General features: G+C 34.2%; 1 protein-coding gene across 1 annotated transcript; it reads right to left on the bottom strand.

Annotated features, from left to right (window-relative positions):
• Positions 1–320: 320 nt before the first annotated feature.
• On the bottom strand, positions 321–11,689 carry LOC108998875 (conserved oligomeric Golgi complex subunit 3). The gene is made up of 24 exons (XM_018975613.2): positions 11,412–11,689; positions 11,039–11,245; positions 10,445–10,489; positions 10,282–10,356; positions 10,053–10,148; positions 9,581–9,658; positions 8,641–8,726; positions 8,412–8,478; positions 8,203–8,265; positions 8,003–8,104; positions 7,678–7,782; positions 7,499–7,591; positions 7,175–7,263; positions 6,210–6,429; positions 4,977–5,063; positions 4,231–4,347; positions 4,113–4,145; positions 3,844–3,930; positions 3,691–3,753; positions 2,661–2,777; positions 1,853–1,945; positions 1,253–1,378; positions 901–1,001; positions 321–715 (listed from the first exon to the last, which is right to left on the bottom strand). The coding sequence occupies exons 1-24, from the start codon at positions 11,496–11,498 to the stop codon at positions 583–585; spliced, it is 2,370 nt and encodes a 789-aa protein (XP_018831158.1). The 5' UTR covers positions 11,499–11,689; the 3' UTR covers positions 321–582.
• Between the last annotated feature and the right edge of the window lie 9,269 nt (positions 11,690–20,958).

Raw genomic sequence — 20,958 nt, 5'->3', positions numbered from 1 at the left:
AACCCGTTATTTAGTCGGGTTGGAGACCCGCTCATGTAATACTCAATAAAATACAAGTCGGTTCGGGTCAGCCTAACCGGGTCCAGCAGGTGCTCGGGTCACATGCACACCCCTAATCATCACGGATGTACAAAATTTTATGCCTGTTAAAAAGAGGACTTTTTTTCCCCCTCTCAGATAAAAGCATCATACAAAAGATATATTGGCCGACTCTTGTGCTGCATACTCCTGTTGTCAATTTCTGGCATAAATAGTTTCTGGTATAACTTGTTATATCTCATCAATTTCATATAGTTAACATACTGCCAAAAGCACTATCATGATGCAAGAATTATCCCAAGCAATATTAGTATATGAAATGATTGTTTATGGAGATAATTAACAGCATAGAATGTCCGGAACCAAATAATATGACTTGATATGGATTCTACCAAGGAAAAACTACAGCTCATAACGTGCCCCTATGTCGAATTCATTTCCTATTTATCTACCAGCAACCTCATGGTTCCACAGCAAAAATAACGCTCAAGATCATCTTACTGATGGAAAGATTTGGCATTAGGAAATTCGATGGTCTTCACCTTATAAGAGATTATCAAGTTGTGCTTGCAGATCCTGTATCGACACCATATTGATGACGCTTTCTATCTCTTCAGTGGAATATTCTGCTTTTAGCATGGACTGTACTTGTACGTGGGCTTCCACAATATTTGTTCTGCAATACCCCAATAAAAAACAAAAAAAAAACAAAAAACAAAAATAAAAGTGCACTTGATTAATAAATTATTCGGTTGAATTGTTAGCAAGAAAAAGCTAACAGTCTCACAGTGACGCCCTGATCTCACAGACACAAGATTGGACGAACAAATTGCCAACTATGCGTTTGAATCATTAACTCACTTTATTGGTTTGAAAAGTATTGTTCGTGTTGATGGGTTCTGCAGATATAGCTTCATCTTTGCCATCACTGTTGGCAACTCTTGCCGAATAGCAGCACTTACCTGTTCAGGAAATACAAAATCAACGCAAACAAGCCTCAAACATTTCAAGACAATCCTTTCATATGAGATATATCATGTGCACGTGCATGTTGGAAAAGAATTTATCATGCAACGACCACCCTCATGTTTAATATAATTCCCATTTTCAAAACAAAAATCAGGAGAACTTTTTTAAGATTGCTCCATAAACATAATTGCATGACAACTATTTATTGAAGTTATATAAAATCAACAAAGATTACACGACATACCTTCTGAATAAGTTCAGCCACCTTATCTGGAGTAGCAAAAGCTTGATCCTTAAGTGGTTTGGCCATAACTGACCCGAGCTTTTGATTTTGATTGCCGGAGGATAGGGCAAATTTCACAGCTGTCACCTATAAAAACAAATTTGAAACTTTTTAGACTTTATAGTTCTTCTAAAACGACAAAGTAATTGACTCTGATTGAATCTCCACGAAAACTAAAATTGACATACAAATATGAGAAAATTTTAATCTCTAATGATTACTGGCAATCGTGGTTAGGCAGCCCACCCACACCTTAATACTGCAAATCATCAGTGGAGTAGGTTTTTATATACATTTGTGGCGCATTAGTTGTAGACTGATATGAAGTCATCTTTGAGACACAAAAGATCTTAGATATGAGATTCAAGAATGTACATTTCTCACTCTTTCCCAGGAATGAAGTCACATCAGTTTCTTTTTTTTTTCCTTTTCAACAAGTGCAGATCTGATGGACTGACTCCACACTTGAAATCCAGGGCCTGGTGTCTTATTAGCTAGCTAGAAGTTTCCAGCATTATATTCTGAATTCTAACTACTTAAATACTGATGAAAAAGACAAACCTTGGTAACAAATGAAAGCATAGGATCCACAACTAGCTTAGTGACTGACATAATGAACTCCTCACAAGTGACTTTTAGGCTTTTTTCAAGATCCTGCAGATAAATAAACTACCAAAGTAAGGGAAATGGCATTACAAAGAAAGTTTGATAAATTATCAATAATAGTTCCAACAAGCATCATGGTATTGACAGAACTTGAAACAGAACTGACAACCACCCATCCACAAAACTTCAGTTATTCCCTAAAATCATTAGTTGGAACAGTTGGTGACATAATTAGAAGAGGAACAAAGCAATCACCATGGTTTATAAAAAATTATTATTTGCTAATTGCATAATCCATAAAGAGCACAAACAAGAGACTGACAAAAGACGCACAAACTAATGGTACCAACAGCCTTCAGTAACTGAAGCATTCATAGAAAGCATAAGCAGTATGACTATCAATTTTTTGATAAGTAATAAATCTTTACTGGTAAGTGCAAAAGGCACAAGTATGGTACATGGAGTATGACCATGAATTCTAACAGCATAGCAATTGAATGAAATATATTATGGCGAAAGACGCAGAGAGAATTGCACATACAACTTCAATAATTCCAGAATGACTTCATAAGAACACAAGTTACATGTCTTCATTTGAGGCACACTTGTTCATTCCAATAACCTCTTTTATCAGCAAACATTTTTTTCTCATGCCTTCCAAACATACCATAGGAGTGGAAGTAGTAGATGCTGCCAAAATGTCAACAAAGGAATGTGCTGTACAACTAATGTAAAGATTGTGTTGCAAGGCAAACTCACAAACCTTCTTTGCATCTACTTGACTTTCCAAAACTCTGGGAGACAAGGTCCTTGCCAAAGAAGTTGATCTTGACCAGTCAAATAGTGAAGCTTGACCTCTAAGAATACGTCTTAAATGTTCCTGACAGTGGAATCGACAAGGTAAGAATATCCATTACAGTGGAAGATAATATAAATTTTCTAATAAGAAGAAAACATGGAAAAAAAGAGAGAACTAAATAGGTTCTTTACTTCTGATCTTGAATGTACCACATTCTAATTTATCTAGTAATTGACCACTGTCCTATTCATTCATTGGGAAAAGGACCCAAATGAAGAAGGAAAATGATAGACATAAGTCTATTTTACATTGTTGTAAAACTCAGTTGTAAGAGTATCATTATTTTACAAAAATGTCATTCATTTAAAATAGAGTTGTAAAATAGTTGTAAAACAGTTGCATCTTTATCACTACTCGATGAAGAATGGAGATCTCACTATTAAGCTAACAACTAAACCACCACATTTTTTTTTTAGTTCATAAAATTTTATTTCAGAATCAACACAACAGGTTCCAGCCCCCTGCAATAGCCTTTTGATTCCTGTTTGACCTTATCAAAGTGAAAAATACTCCAAAACTTGTACAAGCCAAACAAAACAAAGAGAGTCCACTCTAGGGACTAGAGTGGAGAGAGATGGACACATGAAGTGGGCCTTACAGAATTTGTCAAGCATTTAATGCTGCCTGAGAATTCACTAGGAGTGTCAAACATTGATGTTGTAAGGTCCACTTCATCTCTCTCCTACACTCTAGGCTCCAAGAGTTCCTATCCGAACTCTAGGGGATCCAAATACAAAATCATGAAGTCCAAGACCAAAAATTGTAATTATAATGCACAGGGGCATGTATTTATTTGAAATGCAAGAATGGAAAAGCAAAAAAAAAAAAAATTATTGACTCCACAGGAGTGTCAAGCATGTGACTTATTTGCAAGCAGAAACAAGAAATAATAGAAATGCTCTCAACTCAATGAGAGCTCTAGCCTGAGAGATACCAGCAAATGGGAGAAATCCAGTTCCTTGTGTGTAACTGAAAATTCGATATCGAAGGGTGCAATCTGGAACACAATGATTGTTATTAATCATTTCAATAATATTGCTTGATGGAATAACAACCAGGGAAACACAAAAGAGAGAAGAGATATGACCTGCTCCCTTAAAATAAGAAGATGTTTTATGAGGAAGAGCTGCCCATCCATCAATGATGACCTCTTTACAATGAGTTTGCTTGCTTTCTGCAGCAGATAGAAGTAAAAACTAATTAGAAAAACACATAGCAAAACTGCTACACATAAAATGCAGTTGTTTATTGACATGCTCGAATGGGCGTCATAAAAGTAGGTCAACATAGGAAGCCTCCTCACACAGAAAAAGTTGACACAGTAACTAAAAAACAATAACTTTTTAGCATACTTACTTGGATGGATATGGAGCAAACTTCTACAGCTTCCTGATAAAAATACCAAGACCAAACTTTCAGAGAAGTGTAAGAAAGGGAATTTAAAAGATGAATAGCATAGCAAATATTAAAATACCTGTGCTAAACCTGTGAAAACTCCTGGCTCTAAGCGGCGATATAACTTCGAAAGCAATGATAGAGTTTTCTCAAGTGGTGGATACCAAGTTTTAAATACATCTGGATTTTCCTCAGCCTACAGTTTGATAAAAAAGCAGGAATAAATACATCTGAGTCAACATATGCAGGCAACAACCACAAGAGGAACACAATATGCATAGTTCCACTCTGACCACTACCAAAAAGAGGTGCGGCTTCTGCCAAATCAGCATGGCTAACACTCCTACAAGTTGGACACCCAACATGCATCCAGCAGAAGGATTAACGAAGAAATTTCTAGTTCACTGCAGCATCCCTACAGTAATCTCATACTGTATTTCTTCATCACATATTTCAAGTGAATGAAGTGCCTTTGTCGGCATGCCATATATATCTATATCTATATATATACACATATATAAATGTGTGTGTGTGTGTGTGAATAAGTTGCCAGCATTCCATGCTATTACTTGCATCCTGCCCAAGGGCATCAAAGAATAAATACATGAATTGCCAAAATTATTAATAAGATTGTCCAAATTTGCAAAGAGACTCTTAACTCTAATATCCAGGACAACAGAAACTACATGAGTGAATCTTTGCCAAGCAACACAAGTCTTATAGTCATATGCTTCATATGTGTGTGTATATATATATATATATATATGTCTTATAGTCATATGCTTGTTTATACAAAGCTAAAAAAAGCAGTGCAAGGCACATTACAGCAGTAGCTTCTGATTCATTCTCAACAGATTGTTCCAACTTCACAGGGTAATCCAAGTCTTCATCAGAAGGCAAATAGTTTGCTATCTACATAAGAAAAAACCAAAAGCTTCAAAACCAAATCAACATATATCAAGAAATAATGGCTTCTGCAGAAATTCAGGATGGAGAAAGAGAAGAAGCGCACTACAAAACTGATCTTAGCACAGAAGCTATCTTAGAGCCCAAGGAAAATGAATATACTGTCCAACTCTTAAGCGTTTTATGCATTTCACTAAAACATGCCAATTCACAAACGTCAGGTACCATAGAATACACAACTCCAGATGAGTAAAACCACTTTTCTAATCCCTCCATGAGCCCATTTGTGGTTTCTAAGCCTATAACTCTGTAAATGTATTCAAACATACTTGCACAACACTCCAATGCTACTTGTAACCGATCACTCAATCCAGATTCAGTATTTTTCCCCCACATACTGAGGAAAACACATACCAGAGAGATCAACAGTATTAAATTTACCAAAATGACCTAAGGTAAATGATCATGTAGGTTAGAGAAATGACATATGCATGGAAGGATGCATGGAGCATACACAGACGAAGGCAAAAAAAATTATTATTCATCTCTGCTCACATGAACAGTAATACCCAGTAAAAGAGTTTTGCCTTCATCTGTGCATGGTCCATGCATTCCGTCCATGTTTGTAGCATGACTCTTTAATTTATCTCCCCACCGATTTCAATGGCATGAGTTTTTATGACTTCCTTGTATCCATAGTATAACAATGGCAGGTGTTGTTCTTGTATACGCCCTATGTACTTGACTATGCCCACTTTCTATCATCGATAAAATTATTATTTACCGATCCAAAAAAATTTATCTCCCCACTGACAAGTGAAAGCTTCAATGCTTACTTATTAAAAATAAAATAAAAAAATAAAAGGCCACAATGCCTCAAAAGGTATCAACGCCTAAGACCATCCTCATATTCAATTAGACAGAAGGACACATAGGAACACCATCATTGTAGAAGAAAATCAATGCTGTCTCTGACTAACACGTGAAACAAGTTGTTTTTTTTATAAGTAAAATCCCATGACTCGTGAAGAAATCAGGTGAACAAGCTTTCAGAGCCGGTCAGCAAGAGATATGCTGATTTTTTTTCTTTTAAAAAATGGTTGGTCTATACACTGCAGTATTCATGAGTCATGGATCAAGAATAAAAAGTACCTCATCACGAATATGTGTTCGAGCACGAAAAGTCAACCTCTCATGAACATCTGCTAAAATTCTTTGTAATGTAGGGCGTAGCCCAGCTAATGGTTCACTCCGCCTATTTAGCTGTTCTCCCAAGACTTCAGCTTTGAGGATATCAACAAGTTCACACAGAAAATTGATATTTGTTTCATGAATAAGTTTTGGACGGAGTGTGTCATATAAATATGTAGAGCTGCAAGATAAGTTATCACTGTCACAAGAATTCAATATAATCTGACGATGAAAATAAACAAGCAAAACCTATGTTGAATAACTCCAACGTCGAAAAAAGATCAGAAGTATAGAAATGAATAATGGATTTCTTCTGTAGGGATACAAAGAAGTTTACATGCCAACAACTTTCCAAAGTTGTCTGATACCTCATAGATACTTCAATTCTATGGAAAAAATTGGGAAGAATGAACAAAAAGATAAAAAAAAGGTGATCTCCTTAAACCAGACAAGACAACTTATGTCCCAAATTTAACAAGCAACAAAAAGAGAACTCCCTCAGACAAGTTAAAGGAACTTTCTTTGGCCAAAAAGAAAAAATATATTTCCTAGTTTTCATGAAAACCCAAAATTAAAAACATTTAAGGATTACTTAATGTAATATACTAATCTCCCAAATAATGTACTGAATTCTAAGGGATTAAAGCACCCGTGGATAAGTTTCCATTCAAGATCATCCAATATAACCTAAACCTGAAATTTCAATTCTGAGAAAACGAGTTACTACTTTCATTCATTGCTATACAGTTTAAAATAGTTAAAAACACTAAATCTAAGCTACTTCTTAACCTCACAAAAGTGAAACAAAAAAGATAGGAAAGAAAAGATGGAGGGGGGGGGGGGGGGGGGAAAAAAAAAAAAAAAAAAAAAAAAAAAAAAAAAGGCTTGAAAACTTTTTAATAAGTAAAAATAGCTTCATAACTCACAGGGGATCTATTAAGGGAGCCAGACTTGAAGCGTCCTCAGAAGAAGATGGGAAAAAATGATCAAAGAGCTGATGTTCAAGCTGACAGACCTGCAGTTTATATTAGTGTCAATCAAAGGACCCAGAGAAAAGTAAAGGACGCAAAAACTCAATCCACCAAGATTTAAACACAAGTTAGTAAGTTAGAGGCCTGAGACACCAGCAAATAAAATATTGGCGACAGAATCTTGTCATATAAATGCAATTCCTCATACTTGCGTTAATCAACAAGGAGATACAGGATCAACTACATCTATTCACATTTGTTTATCAAAATCAATCCCACCTGCATTAGATATGCACATCCAGATCTAGTTAATGATGGCAAGGACTCTTTCTTTGCAAATTCAGATATCCGTTGATGCACTATGCCTCTTACCTGGATAGCATGAGACATAAGAAACATAACCAACTGACCAACTAATGAAATAATAAAATTATCTTCAAAACAAACAATCAGCTCACCAAGGAAAGCCGCTGTTCACAATATAATCTGTGGCATTCTGCAAGAAGTTGAACATATTCTTTCCTTGATGATCTGCTTTCAATTCCCTCCAGCACTGGCTTAAGCTGCAAAAACATATAATCTTAAGTTGCCTCCAGACAACAAAGATCTAGAAAGATCAAGTTGTAGCACACATCCTATTCCCAAATCAAATAGATCCTGGTAGAGTTAAAAAGATTTATGCTTTTTTATGCCCGACTTCACTCACCTGTGTAGTGGTTAGTCTGGAATTAGATTTTTCCATTCATATAACAGCTGTATTTTGAAGCCAAAGAAAATGGTTACCTCACTTGCTGCTGCTTTGAAACGAACATATATAACGGACGCCTCTACACCTTCAGAGACAGCTGTTTTTCCGCTGCCACTAGATCGGATTGCTGCCTGGACCTGACAAAGGGAATAACATAACTGAAGCCTGAAACCTCTGCCATCTACCTATGTATCTGTGTGTGTGACAACCATTCAAGTGCACATGCTCAGTTCACCTGAGAAGAAGCACTTTTGAGAACAGAAAGTACATGAGAACGGATCATGCCCAGAGCTCGAGACTGTCAAACATGTAAGTTTCTTATGTTATTGGAAATCAAAATAAATCATACTGACAATAGTTTCACACCCTAGAAAAGGATGGAAACTTTGGTTTTCACCCACTCAATTACCTCATAAATGTTAACATCAGAGTCATTTGTGTTACCTGAAGTTGTCGAAACTTGAGCAAGTAAACACTGGATTCTAAATACTCTGGATTGCTTTCAACATACCTAAAATAGGCACACATTAAATAATGGTAAAATCACACTGTGCTGTTACCTACAAATAACAATAATACAGTGCCCCAACTACAAACTCACAAGGTTTTTAACCAAGTAACGCACAACCTAAAACATTATAGAAAATCACTGATGTATAAATCATCCACTTACGAAATGCACTCATCAAGCTGCTTGAGCAGAGGGACAAAGTTTTCATTTCCAACGTTCATATTTGGAGAATAAAAATTTGAAGAAATCTGCACGCAGTGGTCAAATTAGATAAACACTTTGCATAAAATTGTTCAAAACTGTTATTTCATGTATATATGTATGTATGTATATAACTAAATAAAACTCATCCAGCCATGAAGGATTGAAGCCACAACCTCAACCACTGGCAACAAAGCGTATAGGAGCTCCCCACAAACTTCAAATGATAATATTCAGTTTGATTCATGTTTGCATAGCTAAAATTGACTATTGATACTAAAAGAAAATAAATAATACGTAGAAATTGGCACATGCAAAAGCTCCCATATAAGAGAAAGTGAGTAAATAGTTCCAAATACATTATTTTAGAATTACAAACAGTGGTCAAAAGTAAATAAGAAAGGAAGACACAGTTTTAACAAATTAAGTCTGTCAGCAGTAGCAGTTGAGGATTCTTTGTTTATGAGTTTTCCCGATTCTTACATAATTAATAAAGATGTTGGTTTCATAATCAATATTGTATTACATAGCTACTGTATATCTTGTCACAAAAGATACGAGAATTAGAGAATATTTTTATGTACAAAAATATACATGATTACTGACCTAGTTTGGAGGTGGGTGACTCAAGAATTCCTTAGAGAAGCACTCTACTTTTGAACATGTAGAAGATTGAATAAACCAGAGTGACTACGGAAGAGGTTTTGACAGATGATGATAACTTTATTAGTAGGAAGCTGCTAGTTTTTACATATCAAACTGTTGTTCCAAACCTTTTCCCATCACTTGATTAATATTTTTATTGTGGGCCTCTTCTGTTGAATATTGTATAGTACTAGACTATTAATTGAAAGATTTAAAGCAATCAGAAACTCTAGATAAGATAGCATTCAAACCTTACATTCTCCAATTCATCAAAGTACTTGAGTTTACTACGAAGTGCTTCTGCAAACTCAATCAGTCTTTGCTTCTCCATAACCTGCAACAAAAAGGGTAAAATGAGAAGACAGATTGACTATTTCAACCAAACTGCTTTACTACATAAGGTAGCTTGTGAGGTGTGGCAAAAATTTCAAATCCAGAATTATCATACGTCCAACATAACACAATCAACTAACGCAAGCAACATTAACACTAATCATGTTTTCTTTTACTGCATCTCCCAAGGGTAAGCTATAAAAATGACGCGATCAACTAATGAATTTCCTTTACATTTTTTAATGCCAAGGAAAAGCACCATGCTCAATCTTTATCACGTCAGAATGAAGCCATATTTGAGTTCTCAGGACTTGACATTAACATTTACACCAGCCAACAGGTATGCGAGTGAAACATTGAAAAAAAGAAAGGTATGAAAGGAGAGAAAAACACACCAGCCGGTCACATGCATCATGAAGAGTTTTAGTCTTTGTAGCTACTGCTTGATGCTGCAGCTGTAGTTCATCAAATAAAGCCAGGGTGTCATCCACCTGCACCAGAGGGAGCTCAGACATCTTAAAAATTAAAATAGTTCACCACTGTATAGTCAGAAAAAAGTTCTGTGAAAGAGTCAATCAGCAATGGAAAATTCGGTAACATGATAGATGTCCATAATAACCTTACCTGGCCAAGTAAACCATCACATGTCTGTATGCGCTCTGTTAAAGTGGTTACATATTGTTGATATTTCTCATCTGTCTAAGGATAGAAAAGAATGAGGTGGAATTAGCAATTATTCACACCAACGACAAAATTAATCATGTTACAATGGGAAATCACAACTAACCTCTGACTTCATAGAAGACTCAAGACCAGTAAACCATTTGTAAAACTGCAACATAAAGGAAAGGCAGATGATGCAAAGCAAAAATTATAGATGTAAAGCTCAGTTACCACGGAACCAAACAATAAATCGATACAACTTCTGTCAAGCGCTCGTTTGGGACCAAAAGAAGAGGAATGATTAAAATTTAACAAAATCAATTTGAGGCAAGTTGTTCCCTATTCAACAATATACTCTTAAAGATCTTGGCTGCTTTCTCCTTGTTGAAGCAATGGTGACATTACAAAACGAGAAGCATAGTACAAATCTTTAAAGAACGAGGATTGATGTTAACCCCACATTGTCAAGACTCTGCCCGACAAGCCACAAAGCATGAATCGGCCAAAAGCCCCCAAAGGTGCTGCCCAAAGATCCATAAATATCACAGAATGCAGACGGGCGGAAAAAGCAAACATGTTGCATGAAAATGGGTATGGCAGTGATCTTGTGCAAGAGATATGAGCAAGATCTTAATTAAAGACTAACAGAGAATGCCGTCTGAAGTAGAAGCATAAGCCTTAAGATGTAGATAAGAAACCAACAAGGATACGACATTACCTGGTTTGTATTGACCAAGAAAGGTTGGATAGCAGGGCCAGAATCTTGGAGAGGGGTGTCCTTAGCGGAAACGGAAACGGAAACGGACAAGGCGTTATCCGGGTGGGAGACATGGTCGAGTGCAAGATTGGGCGGAAAGGGTCGTTCCGCAACCGCATGAGACAGCGTTAGAATTGCTGCTTGTTGCTGATCCGTTAGGGGAGCATTCTGCGCCACCGAAGAAAATTTCAAACAAAGGAAGCGTTTGCGATCATAAAGAAGCGCACAGATCCAATACTAGCAAAGCAAGATTTCGGATTTAAAAATGCAGATCTTGAAACAACAAAGCTCGATATCATATATACAGCAAAGAAGATCAGTCAATCGCATATACCTGTTCCCAAGTTGAGGCGAAGTTGTAGCCTTTAGAAATTGCTCCCGATTTCGGAAGGGTAGGAGCGCTTAGTTTCGTGCTTGCCATTTGCACTCTCAGTCCTTAACTTCCCTCCTCCTCCACAACAAATCTCATTCGTCAGCTTCAACTCTCAGTCCTCGGAAAATATACCATAGCCGTCCGGTGGCTGCAAATCAGAGCGTCCGCCGATGAAATCGGGTTCTTGAGGGAGGAGTACGTTTGAGAAAATAAAAAGTGAAGGGGATACAGTCTTACAGAGGGCTAAAAACGAACCTTTGCCGCCTGGCCGGTGCCGTTAACGTCTGCTTTTTAGTGAGATGCGATGTGGGGACAAATTGACCATCAGATTTGGTATTCTCACACGTGGCATCCATCCGATTAAACTGGAGAAAACCGGCGGATCTCAAGCCGTAAGGGAGCCACTCCGACGGTCGTCGCAATGCAAAATAGGCGCATGTGAAAAAGCGACATGTCGTAAGGTACATTAGCGTGCAGTGTTGAGGCCCAACAACATGTTAACTTAAGAGTGTGGGAATAAAATTTGCAGCCCAGGAAAGAAGTATATGCCCAACTGAACAAGATTTTGGGCCTTTTACCCACAAGAGAAGGTAACGACCGAAGTAAGTCAGAGGGTCGGATGTACGTAAGGTTACTAGCTTTGTCGTGACGCACGACGTCAACTTCAGGATCTTTGCACTGATGTCCCATCATGTCAAGTGAATCCAAAGCCGCCGTAACATAAACAGTACGCGGAAAATTCCAGACTTCCTTCTCGTCTGAGGTAATGACAATCTAATGAAACCACAAAACATGGTTATATATGGAAATTGGAATCCATTGACTGCTAATTTAGGCTTCTAAAAGGCTTCTTCTCTGACTTCTCATACTCTTTTCTCTATCACGCAAGACTCTCCACATAGGCCTTGGTCGCACGAACAGCTGAATTTATAAAAAAAAAAAAATTAGTAATTTTTTTTATTATTTTTTTGAAAAATATATTTTATTCTTCATTTTTCTCAACCAAATTTTTTTTTTCTTTTTACGGTCTTGAAGAAAAGTATTTTTGTTTTTTAATTATTCTATTTTCAATTTTTTATGTTTTTTTTTTAATTTTTAGAATTATTTTTTAATGTTTTTTATTAATTTTCATATTCTTCTTATTTGAGGGGCGACTGTCAAAATTGATATTTTTAGGGTGATTATAACTAGATGGGAATTTGGGTGGAATTCTTCTTATTTTTCCATATATATGCACAGGTAAAAAATCATATATGTGACAATTTTGAATAATATATATGTCAGTATGAGGCTAATTAAATTGTAATCTATTTTCAATAAAGTAGGTCTTCCAGAAGGAAGTCTTTTTCATGCAGTCACAATACGAAGTCTTTATTTTTTTGAATTAATTAAATGTTTGGTATTATAAATTAAGAAATAATTACTAATATAGAAATTTAGTCAAACTACTTTAGTCACATAAGATCTGAAGAAATGATCAAAGAAAATCCAAGCAATCCCACTACAGCTCGTGATCTAGTCTCCTTTAGAAATACGACAAGATTCAGGGAGAAAATTATTTTCCGTGAGAGTACATCAGTGGAAAGTACTCGCTGTGGCAATTACAAGAAAAGTTGATCTACGCGTACAATAACTTTCTAATTCTAGAATCTGATCACATGAAATGAATATGAGAAAGAGAAGTGATGCAGAGACAAAGTGATTATATAAAACTAAATTTATAAATTGATATGATTTTATATGATCATCAGTTAGATCTATTTTATAATAAAAATAATTTTATAATCTGTCATAATATATGATTAAGTCGCATTATTTTATGAATTTACTTTGTAGTTAAAGTATTTCTCTATGGAAAAAATCATTTCTAGGGATGACTCATTTTCCTGGTTTTTACTGGAGGTAGAAGAAACATGCCCGTGCATGTCGTTAGTCCAGTCAAATGTTGCAATTCAATATTCCCATGGAGTCTTCATTTATTATAGTTGTTGTCATTGTTGCTGTTCTTTAAACAACTTTCCTAAGCATTAGATCAGGAAAAGATTTTGGTGGTCTTTTGCGCCTTGATCTTTAATTATGTTCTTGGTCAAGCCAATATTTACAATTCCACTTAATTTCTTGGGTGGCGACAGGTTGAATGACGACGACATGGCGTTACACCTTACCAAATATATATAACATTGGTGGAAGGAAAGTCGATCGAGATTCAACTTTCTCTTTGGAATTCAATGAAATATCTTTGTATGGGAAGTAAGAGATCTTTGAATAAGGTAATTAAAATGATTACTATAATAATGCTATCAGTAGATTCGGTACTCTAAAGGTCTAATTGAAGCTTTAATTTCTATGATTACCATTTATAAATCCATTTATAAACACAGATTACACCAGCCAAAACCAACTAGCAACACCTATGGATCAAACTAGCTCCTAGCTAATCGAGTACATAGATATCAAGATCTTTTCAAGTTTTTATCTAAATTTAAAGATCGAAAAAAAGATAGAAATACAATAAATGTTATAGAGTCTATCTTTCCCCTCTTTTGGATAAAAAAAAAAAAAATCAAAGAACCAGATGATATGTAGCAGTACAACATAATAACCCAATTAACCAGCAGTTTATGTTCCTGCATAATACCAGCCAATCTAAAGTTAAACAACTACATGATCTAGTCTCACTTAAAAACATGAAAAAAAGAAGAAGTACACGATCTAGTACTCAGCAAGCTTTCTTTTTAGACCATGCAATGCACTTCATATATAAGTTATGATCACTCAATAAAGATGAAAAGAAATACGACTAGAACTACACAAACAAATTAAAGGATATTGTAATTCTATAAAAGTAAACTCACAAATTAATAAGATTTGATGTAATACGTTCAATTGTAAATTTATTTTTTTTGTAAAATAAATTTAACGTATTACACAAGATTAGTTTGTGTTATTATTTTTTAAATCTGTTTATAATTGTAGCACTTCTCATATTTAATATATATATATATATATATATATATATTTATATACGTTATGGAGTACTCCAGGGATCGAGCATCCTCTTAATTTTTTATTGTCAATTATTAAAGATGATTAAGTGGTCTGTTGGTCTTTCATCCATAGCTAGTCTGGTCAAATATGGTATTGCTTTCGAAACTTCATTTTTTTTATTTGTTTTTAAAAACAATCCCATAAAGTATTCTTCACATGGTCAATGATGACCAACACGCGCAAAACAACAAAAGATTTTAGGCCTAGTTTGTTTTGAAAAAAATCTCATCTAATCATTATAATTTTTTCAATTTTTAATATAAAATAAAATAAATAATTTAATTTTTTTAAATTTTAAAATAAAAATAATATTAAAATATATACTTTAATAATATTTTATTTAATTTTTTAACTTTAATTTCATCTCATCTCCAAAAACAAACGAGCCCTGATCTCTTCGTTGCGCCTTAATTAGATCCTTTTGTACATTCTTGGTCAAGCCAAGTACTGCACGTAATTCCATTAAAAAAATAAAAAAAGCATTGCACGTAATTCCATCGATGAGGTATTAATTATCACATACCATGATCCTATGGATCGAGTAAAATACCGTTTGATTTGGTTTGATTTTTCTTTTTAAAAAATGATAAATAGATATTACTTTTCACAATAATTTATATAATAATATTTTAAAAAGATAGATAGTATCGTGTTATAATATAGATAGTATCCTATCTTATAATATATATTATAAAAGGTATTGTAAAATGTGATGGTATCGTTACTCTTTCTCTTTGCCTACTCTGCCGCCACCTCACTACAACTGCGCCGTCCATATATCCACGATTCGGACGCCTCCAACTTCCTTCTCAACCAAAGCTCACAGTACTACGTCTTGTACGTACAGTTGTGTAAAATCATCCGATCAAACCCCACTCCATGGATCAATATTCCAATTAGGAGGTAGCAGTACTTGCTTGATCCACAAACCTTTCTCATTTCATTCTCTTCCATTTTTATTACTTTATTCTCACTAGTGCAACGCGCACACATACATACATATATATAAATATATATATACATATATGCAGATAGCTGATATTAATGTATCTTTAATGATGTACGTGATGACATGTGTTGATCGAGATGGATGAAAAATAATCACAACACTTGGAACTTTGTTGACCGACCAAGCTAATTCACCACATCCTCTAATGTGGAGATAGCTAGCTAGCTCCAACTATCTATATTATAGCTTTTTTCCCGCATAGTACTCCACAGCTAGCTAGTTGCTCTCCATGCATTAATATCTTCGATCCTTTGTTCATGTTTTTGTTTTGTTTATTCTAATTTGACTGTCTTTACACAACAAGGTGGTTGAATTTGTTTAAATTAAATTCAGAGATTAAAGTGACAACCAACCTAGCTAAAAAAATAGTGTCAAAACACCCCCTCTAGGATCATTTAATAACATAATTGTTCTTAAGTATTCTTAAATATTTATAAATTTTATTTCTAAACATCACTCAAAGAAAAAATACTTTTCAATTTCAAATTTTCAAATTTTTCATATAATCAATATAATTTTTTAAAATTTTAAAACAAAAATTATATTCAAACAATTTTTTTAACTTTATAATATTCTTAATCAACTTTTTATCTCTCATTTTTCAAAATCTAATAAAACACCTTAATTCAAACTATTTTACTAATATTGTTAGAATATAGAAAATCATATAAAGAAATTATAATTAAAATCTCTAGAAGCCAAACAAAGAGCTTCATCTGTAAATAAGCAGTTAAGTTAGTTAAGTTTATTACAGATATACTCGGGTAAATGAAGTGTATAAATAAACCCTTTGTACAGTCTTTTATCTTCATAAAAGTAATGAGAATTATTCAAGTCTCCATTCATACAATCCTTTGTTTTCAAACTTTACATGTTATAGAAATTTACAAATATTCACATATATTATAAGATATTCTTAATATCCAAACGAACTCTAAAGAAAAATTATATTTATAAGTTGGTGTACTAGATAACACACCTAATGGGCATAACTAATTTATAAGAAAAATTTTAAAATATAAATCTTATAAATCAAATATTATCATTTAAGTGATGTACACTACATGTAGGCTCGAGAATATAATAACCCAGACTGCCTCGTTTGTTTTTACATATAAAATGAGATAAAATAAGATGAGTTGAGATAAAAGTTAAAAGTTGAATAAAATATTGTTAAAATGAATTTTTTAATATTATTTTTGTTTTGGAATTTGAAAAAGTTGAATTTTTTATTTTGTTTTATATGAAAATTTGAAAGAGTTATAATAATTAGATGAGATGAGATGAAATTTTTTATAAAAGTGAACTAGAGTAAGAGAATCAAGAAATTTCTTTCAATTAACAAATATAGCAACAAATTCTCTTCTTGGTGAACAATACTAACTTCTCAATAAACTAACAAGAGAAATAGAAGACAATACTAACTTCTCAATAACCAATCATAAGTGATTGAAAATGGACCCTCTTAATTTCCGCAAACGTTGAATAGTACTTGCTCAATGGCTGTTCCCATGGCTCCCCATCCATCTGCATATATGCATCTTTCCACTCTTCACCTCTAACTTCCAATCGAATAGCTGCAGCCTAATACCAGATAAAACTTCATAAGTGCCAATATTCGACTAACAGAGCTCAACCATCATCCTTTATCACAATGGCAAAACCAAGATTAATTTTATCACAGTATTTATCATTTCCATTTAGTACTAAAGCTCCAATTTGGACTAAGCAATTAGGATTTACTTTGCCAATCCAAGTATATAACGATTTGAAACATAAGGCCAGGCATGCAGTCAAGACTCAAACCCTAACCTTGAGTTTCACATATAGGGAGAATATTATCACTTAATAATATTACATAGCGTTTTGCTGTCCTAAGTATTAAGAAGAACTCAACTATAAGATATGATACTCGGTCAGCAAAATCTGAAAGCACCCTGATAATTAAGGAGAAAAGGTGAAGAAATACAAAATTGGGAGGGCTGCCATCTCAGCAGCTCCACTCCAACTATTTACAGAAAATGTCAAGGTACATATCCCATGAATAATCATATTGTTCAAATTATTGTGTCATTGCCACATGCCAATGCTGTAAACACCCTGACCGTTGCTGGATTCATAAATTAACAATAGCATTTGATGGTCAGAGATGTGTTTGGCAGAGATGAGTTCAACCATGACGAATGATGCATGCCATCCTTGCTTTAGACCAAATATTTCAAGTAGACCATCATCTGCATGGGCCTCAACAAAGCCTCTCTAAAAGTAAGCCGAAAACAAGATCTAGGTAAGCATTGACTCTAGGAAGCATCACACACTGACAAACATGCTTTCACCATGGAATTGTCGCTATGGCATTCGACAATAGACATTCTTAATTGCAAATACATAGCAACAAAAACCAAGCTACAGAGAAAGAAAAGAAAATTTTTTTGATGTAATAAAATTTCATTAAAAAGGCGTGAAAGATTCAAAACCCAAGAGCACACCTCATTTGTTTTCAGAACTCCTTTTAACTCATCTCATATTATTTAATTATTACAATTTTTTCAAATTTTTATACAAAAATTAAAATAAATAAACAATTCAACTTTTTAAATCTCAAAACAAAAATAATATTAAAAATATATATTCTAATAATATTTTATTCAACTTTTAACTTTAATCTTAATTCATTTCATTTCATTTCATCTCATTTAGAAAAATAAACGAGTCCGAACCATTCTCAAAAGTTATATATGGTTTCTTTGCCTCCAGACACACTAGATGAGGCCAGTAGAAACCATTTTTCACACTGCTGCAATTTGTGGGCTGCTACCTACCCCTCCCCAAGAGTTCAATATTATTTATTGTGCGCATGACCAAGCCAAACCAACCTGACTAAAAAAGTCACTCCACAAAACAGCCAACTTCCAATTGAATAAAAGATAATCCATTGGCTCCCCACTCCTCTTTCACATGCAACACCGCTCAACCACAACAGTCTTTTCCTCATATTGTTCATGGTGAGAATTTTTCCTAAAGATGCTATCCAAACAGAGAACACAGCTTTCAGAGGGACCTTAGTCCACCAAATTTTCTTCCAAGGAAATGGGTTGTTACCGTGAGGAATAAATACATTACAGAAAGAATGGCACTGACCATCCTCTTTTGAAAAGGGCTTAAAGAATCTTCTCTTCACCTCTTTGTCTCAAACTAGTGGAATACAACACATCAAAGAATGCAGTAAATGCATCAACACGGGTAAAAAATTATATATGTGACAATTTTGAATAATATATATGTCAGTATAATGAGGCCAATTAAATTGTCATCTATTTTCAATAAAGTCGGTCTTCCAGAAGGAAGTCTTTTTCATGCAGTCACGACTCACATGAATACGATCAAGTCTTTTTTTTTTTGAACTAATTAAATGTTTGGTAAGAAATAACTAATATAGAAATTTAGTCTAACTATTTTTGTCACATAAAAGAGATCTGAGGAAATGATCAAAGAAAATCCAAGCAATCCCACTACATCAGGGAGAAAATTCAGTGCCATGAGCTCGTCTATGTTGAGGAATAATCCCACATTGGCTGTGGACAAGGTCTTGGGCATGTTTATAAGCAATGAGCAATCCTCTCTTATATAACCGGTTTTATGAGATGAGTTAGGCCCATGAATTTCATCATGGTATCAGAGCCTGCCACAGGACAAATGTGGGCCCACACTACTTACCCCGTGACAAGGACCAGAAAAAATACTGGCCTGCACGTGAGGGAGGGTGTTGAGGAATAATCCCACATTGGCTGTGGACAAGGTCTTGGGCATGTTTATAAGCAATGAGCAATCCTCTCTTATATAACCGGTTTTATGAGATGAGTTAGGCCCATGAATTTCATCAATCTAGTCATATTTAGAAATACGACAAAATTCAGGGAGAAAATTTTCCGCGAAGTGTACATCAGTGTAAACTCGCTTTGGCAATTACAAGAAAAGTTCTACAATAACTTTTTAATTCTAGAATCTGATGACATGAAATGAATATGAGAAAGAGAAGTGATGCAAAGACAAAGTGATTATATAAAACTAAACTTACAAAGTGATATGATTTTATATAATATATTAAATCTATTTTACGATAAAAATAATTTTATAATTTGACGTAATACATGATTAAGTGGCATTAATATGTAAAGTTATTTTGTATTTAAAGTATTTCTCTATGGAAGAAATCATTTCTAGGTGGGAGTCGTGGGACTCATTTTCCTGGTTTTTACTGGAGGTAGAAACAAGAAGGCTAGGTGCACGAAATTTAAGCAAAAGTAAGAAGCATGCCAGTGCATGCATGTCTTCGTCTAGTCAAATATTGCAATTCAATATTCCCGTGGAGTCTTCATTTACTATAGTTGTTGTCATTGTTGCTGTTCTTTAAACAACTTTCTTAAGCATTAGATGATCAGGTAAATTTAGTTAAAGTTAAATTTTAGCCAAACCAATAAGGATGCTCTAATTAAGTGGCCAGTTGACAGGTTGAATGACATGACAAAACCTTACAAAATATAAGATTCAACTTTCTTTTTGGAATTCAATGAAAAAAATTATTACTATAATAATGCTATCGGTAGATTCGGTACAACAAAGTCTAAAGCTTGAATTTCTATGATCATTGTCATTTATAAATCCATTTTTATGACTGTACGCGTTTAAATATCACAATATTATAAATGGAAATTAAATAGTATCGATGGCTTTTTGTTACGTACTCTATTTAGGCAACAGAAATATACACATGATCAAGATATCCAGCAGCAGATCAGGGTCCCAAAATTAGCAGCATCACACAGAGTACACCAACCAAAACCAACTAGCAACACCTATATATGGACCAAGCACCTAGCTAGCTAATCGAGTACATACATATCAAGATCTTTTCAAGTTTTTATCTAAATTTGAAGATCGGAAAAAACATAGATCTAGTACTCAGCAAGCTTTCTTTTTAGACCATGTAATGCACTTCATATATACGTTATGATCACTCAATAAAGATGGAAAGAAATACTACTAGAACTACACAAACAAATTAAAGGCTATTGTGATTCTATAAAAATAAACTCATAAATTAATGTGATTTGATGTAATACGTTCAATTGTAAATTTATTTTTATTGTAATATAGATTTAACGTATTACACAAGATTAGTTTGTGTTGTTATTTTTTAAATCTGTTTATAATTATAGCACTTCTCATATTTAATATATATATATATATATTTATATACGTTATGGAGTGCTCTAGGGATCGAGCATCCTCTTAATTTTTTATTCGTCTATTATTAAAGATGATTAAGTGGTCTGTTGGTCTTTCATCCATAGCTAGTCTGGTCAAACATGGTTCGGTATTGCCTTGGAAACTTCATTTTTTTTATTTGTTTTTAAAAAACAACCCCATAAAATATTCTTGACAACAATG

Source organism: Juglans regia, chromosome 11 (genome assembly GCF_001411555.2).
Source record: "Juglans regia cultivar Chandler chromosome 11, Walnut 2.0, whole genome shotgun sequence".
Classification (NCBI taxonomy): Eukaryota; Viridiplantae; Streptophyta; class Magnoliopsida; order Fagales; family Juglandaceae; genus Juglans; species Juglans regia.
Note: the sequence above shows the minus strand (reverse complement) of the source record. Positions and strands in the feature narration are given on the sequence as shown.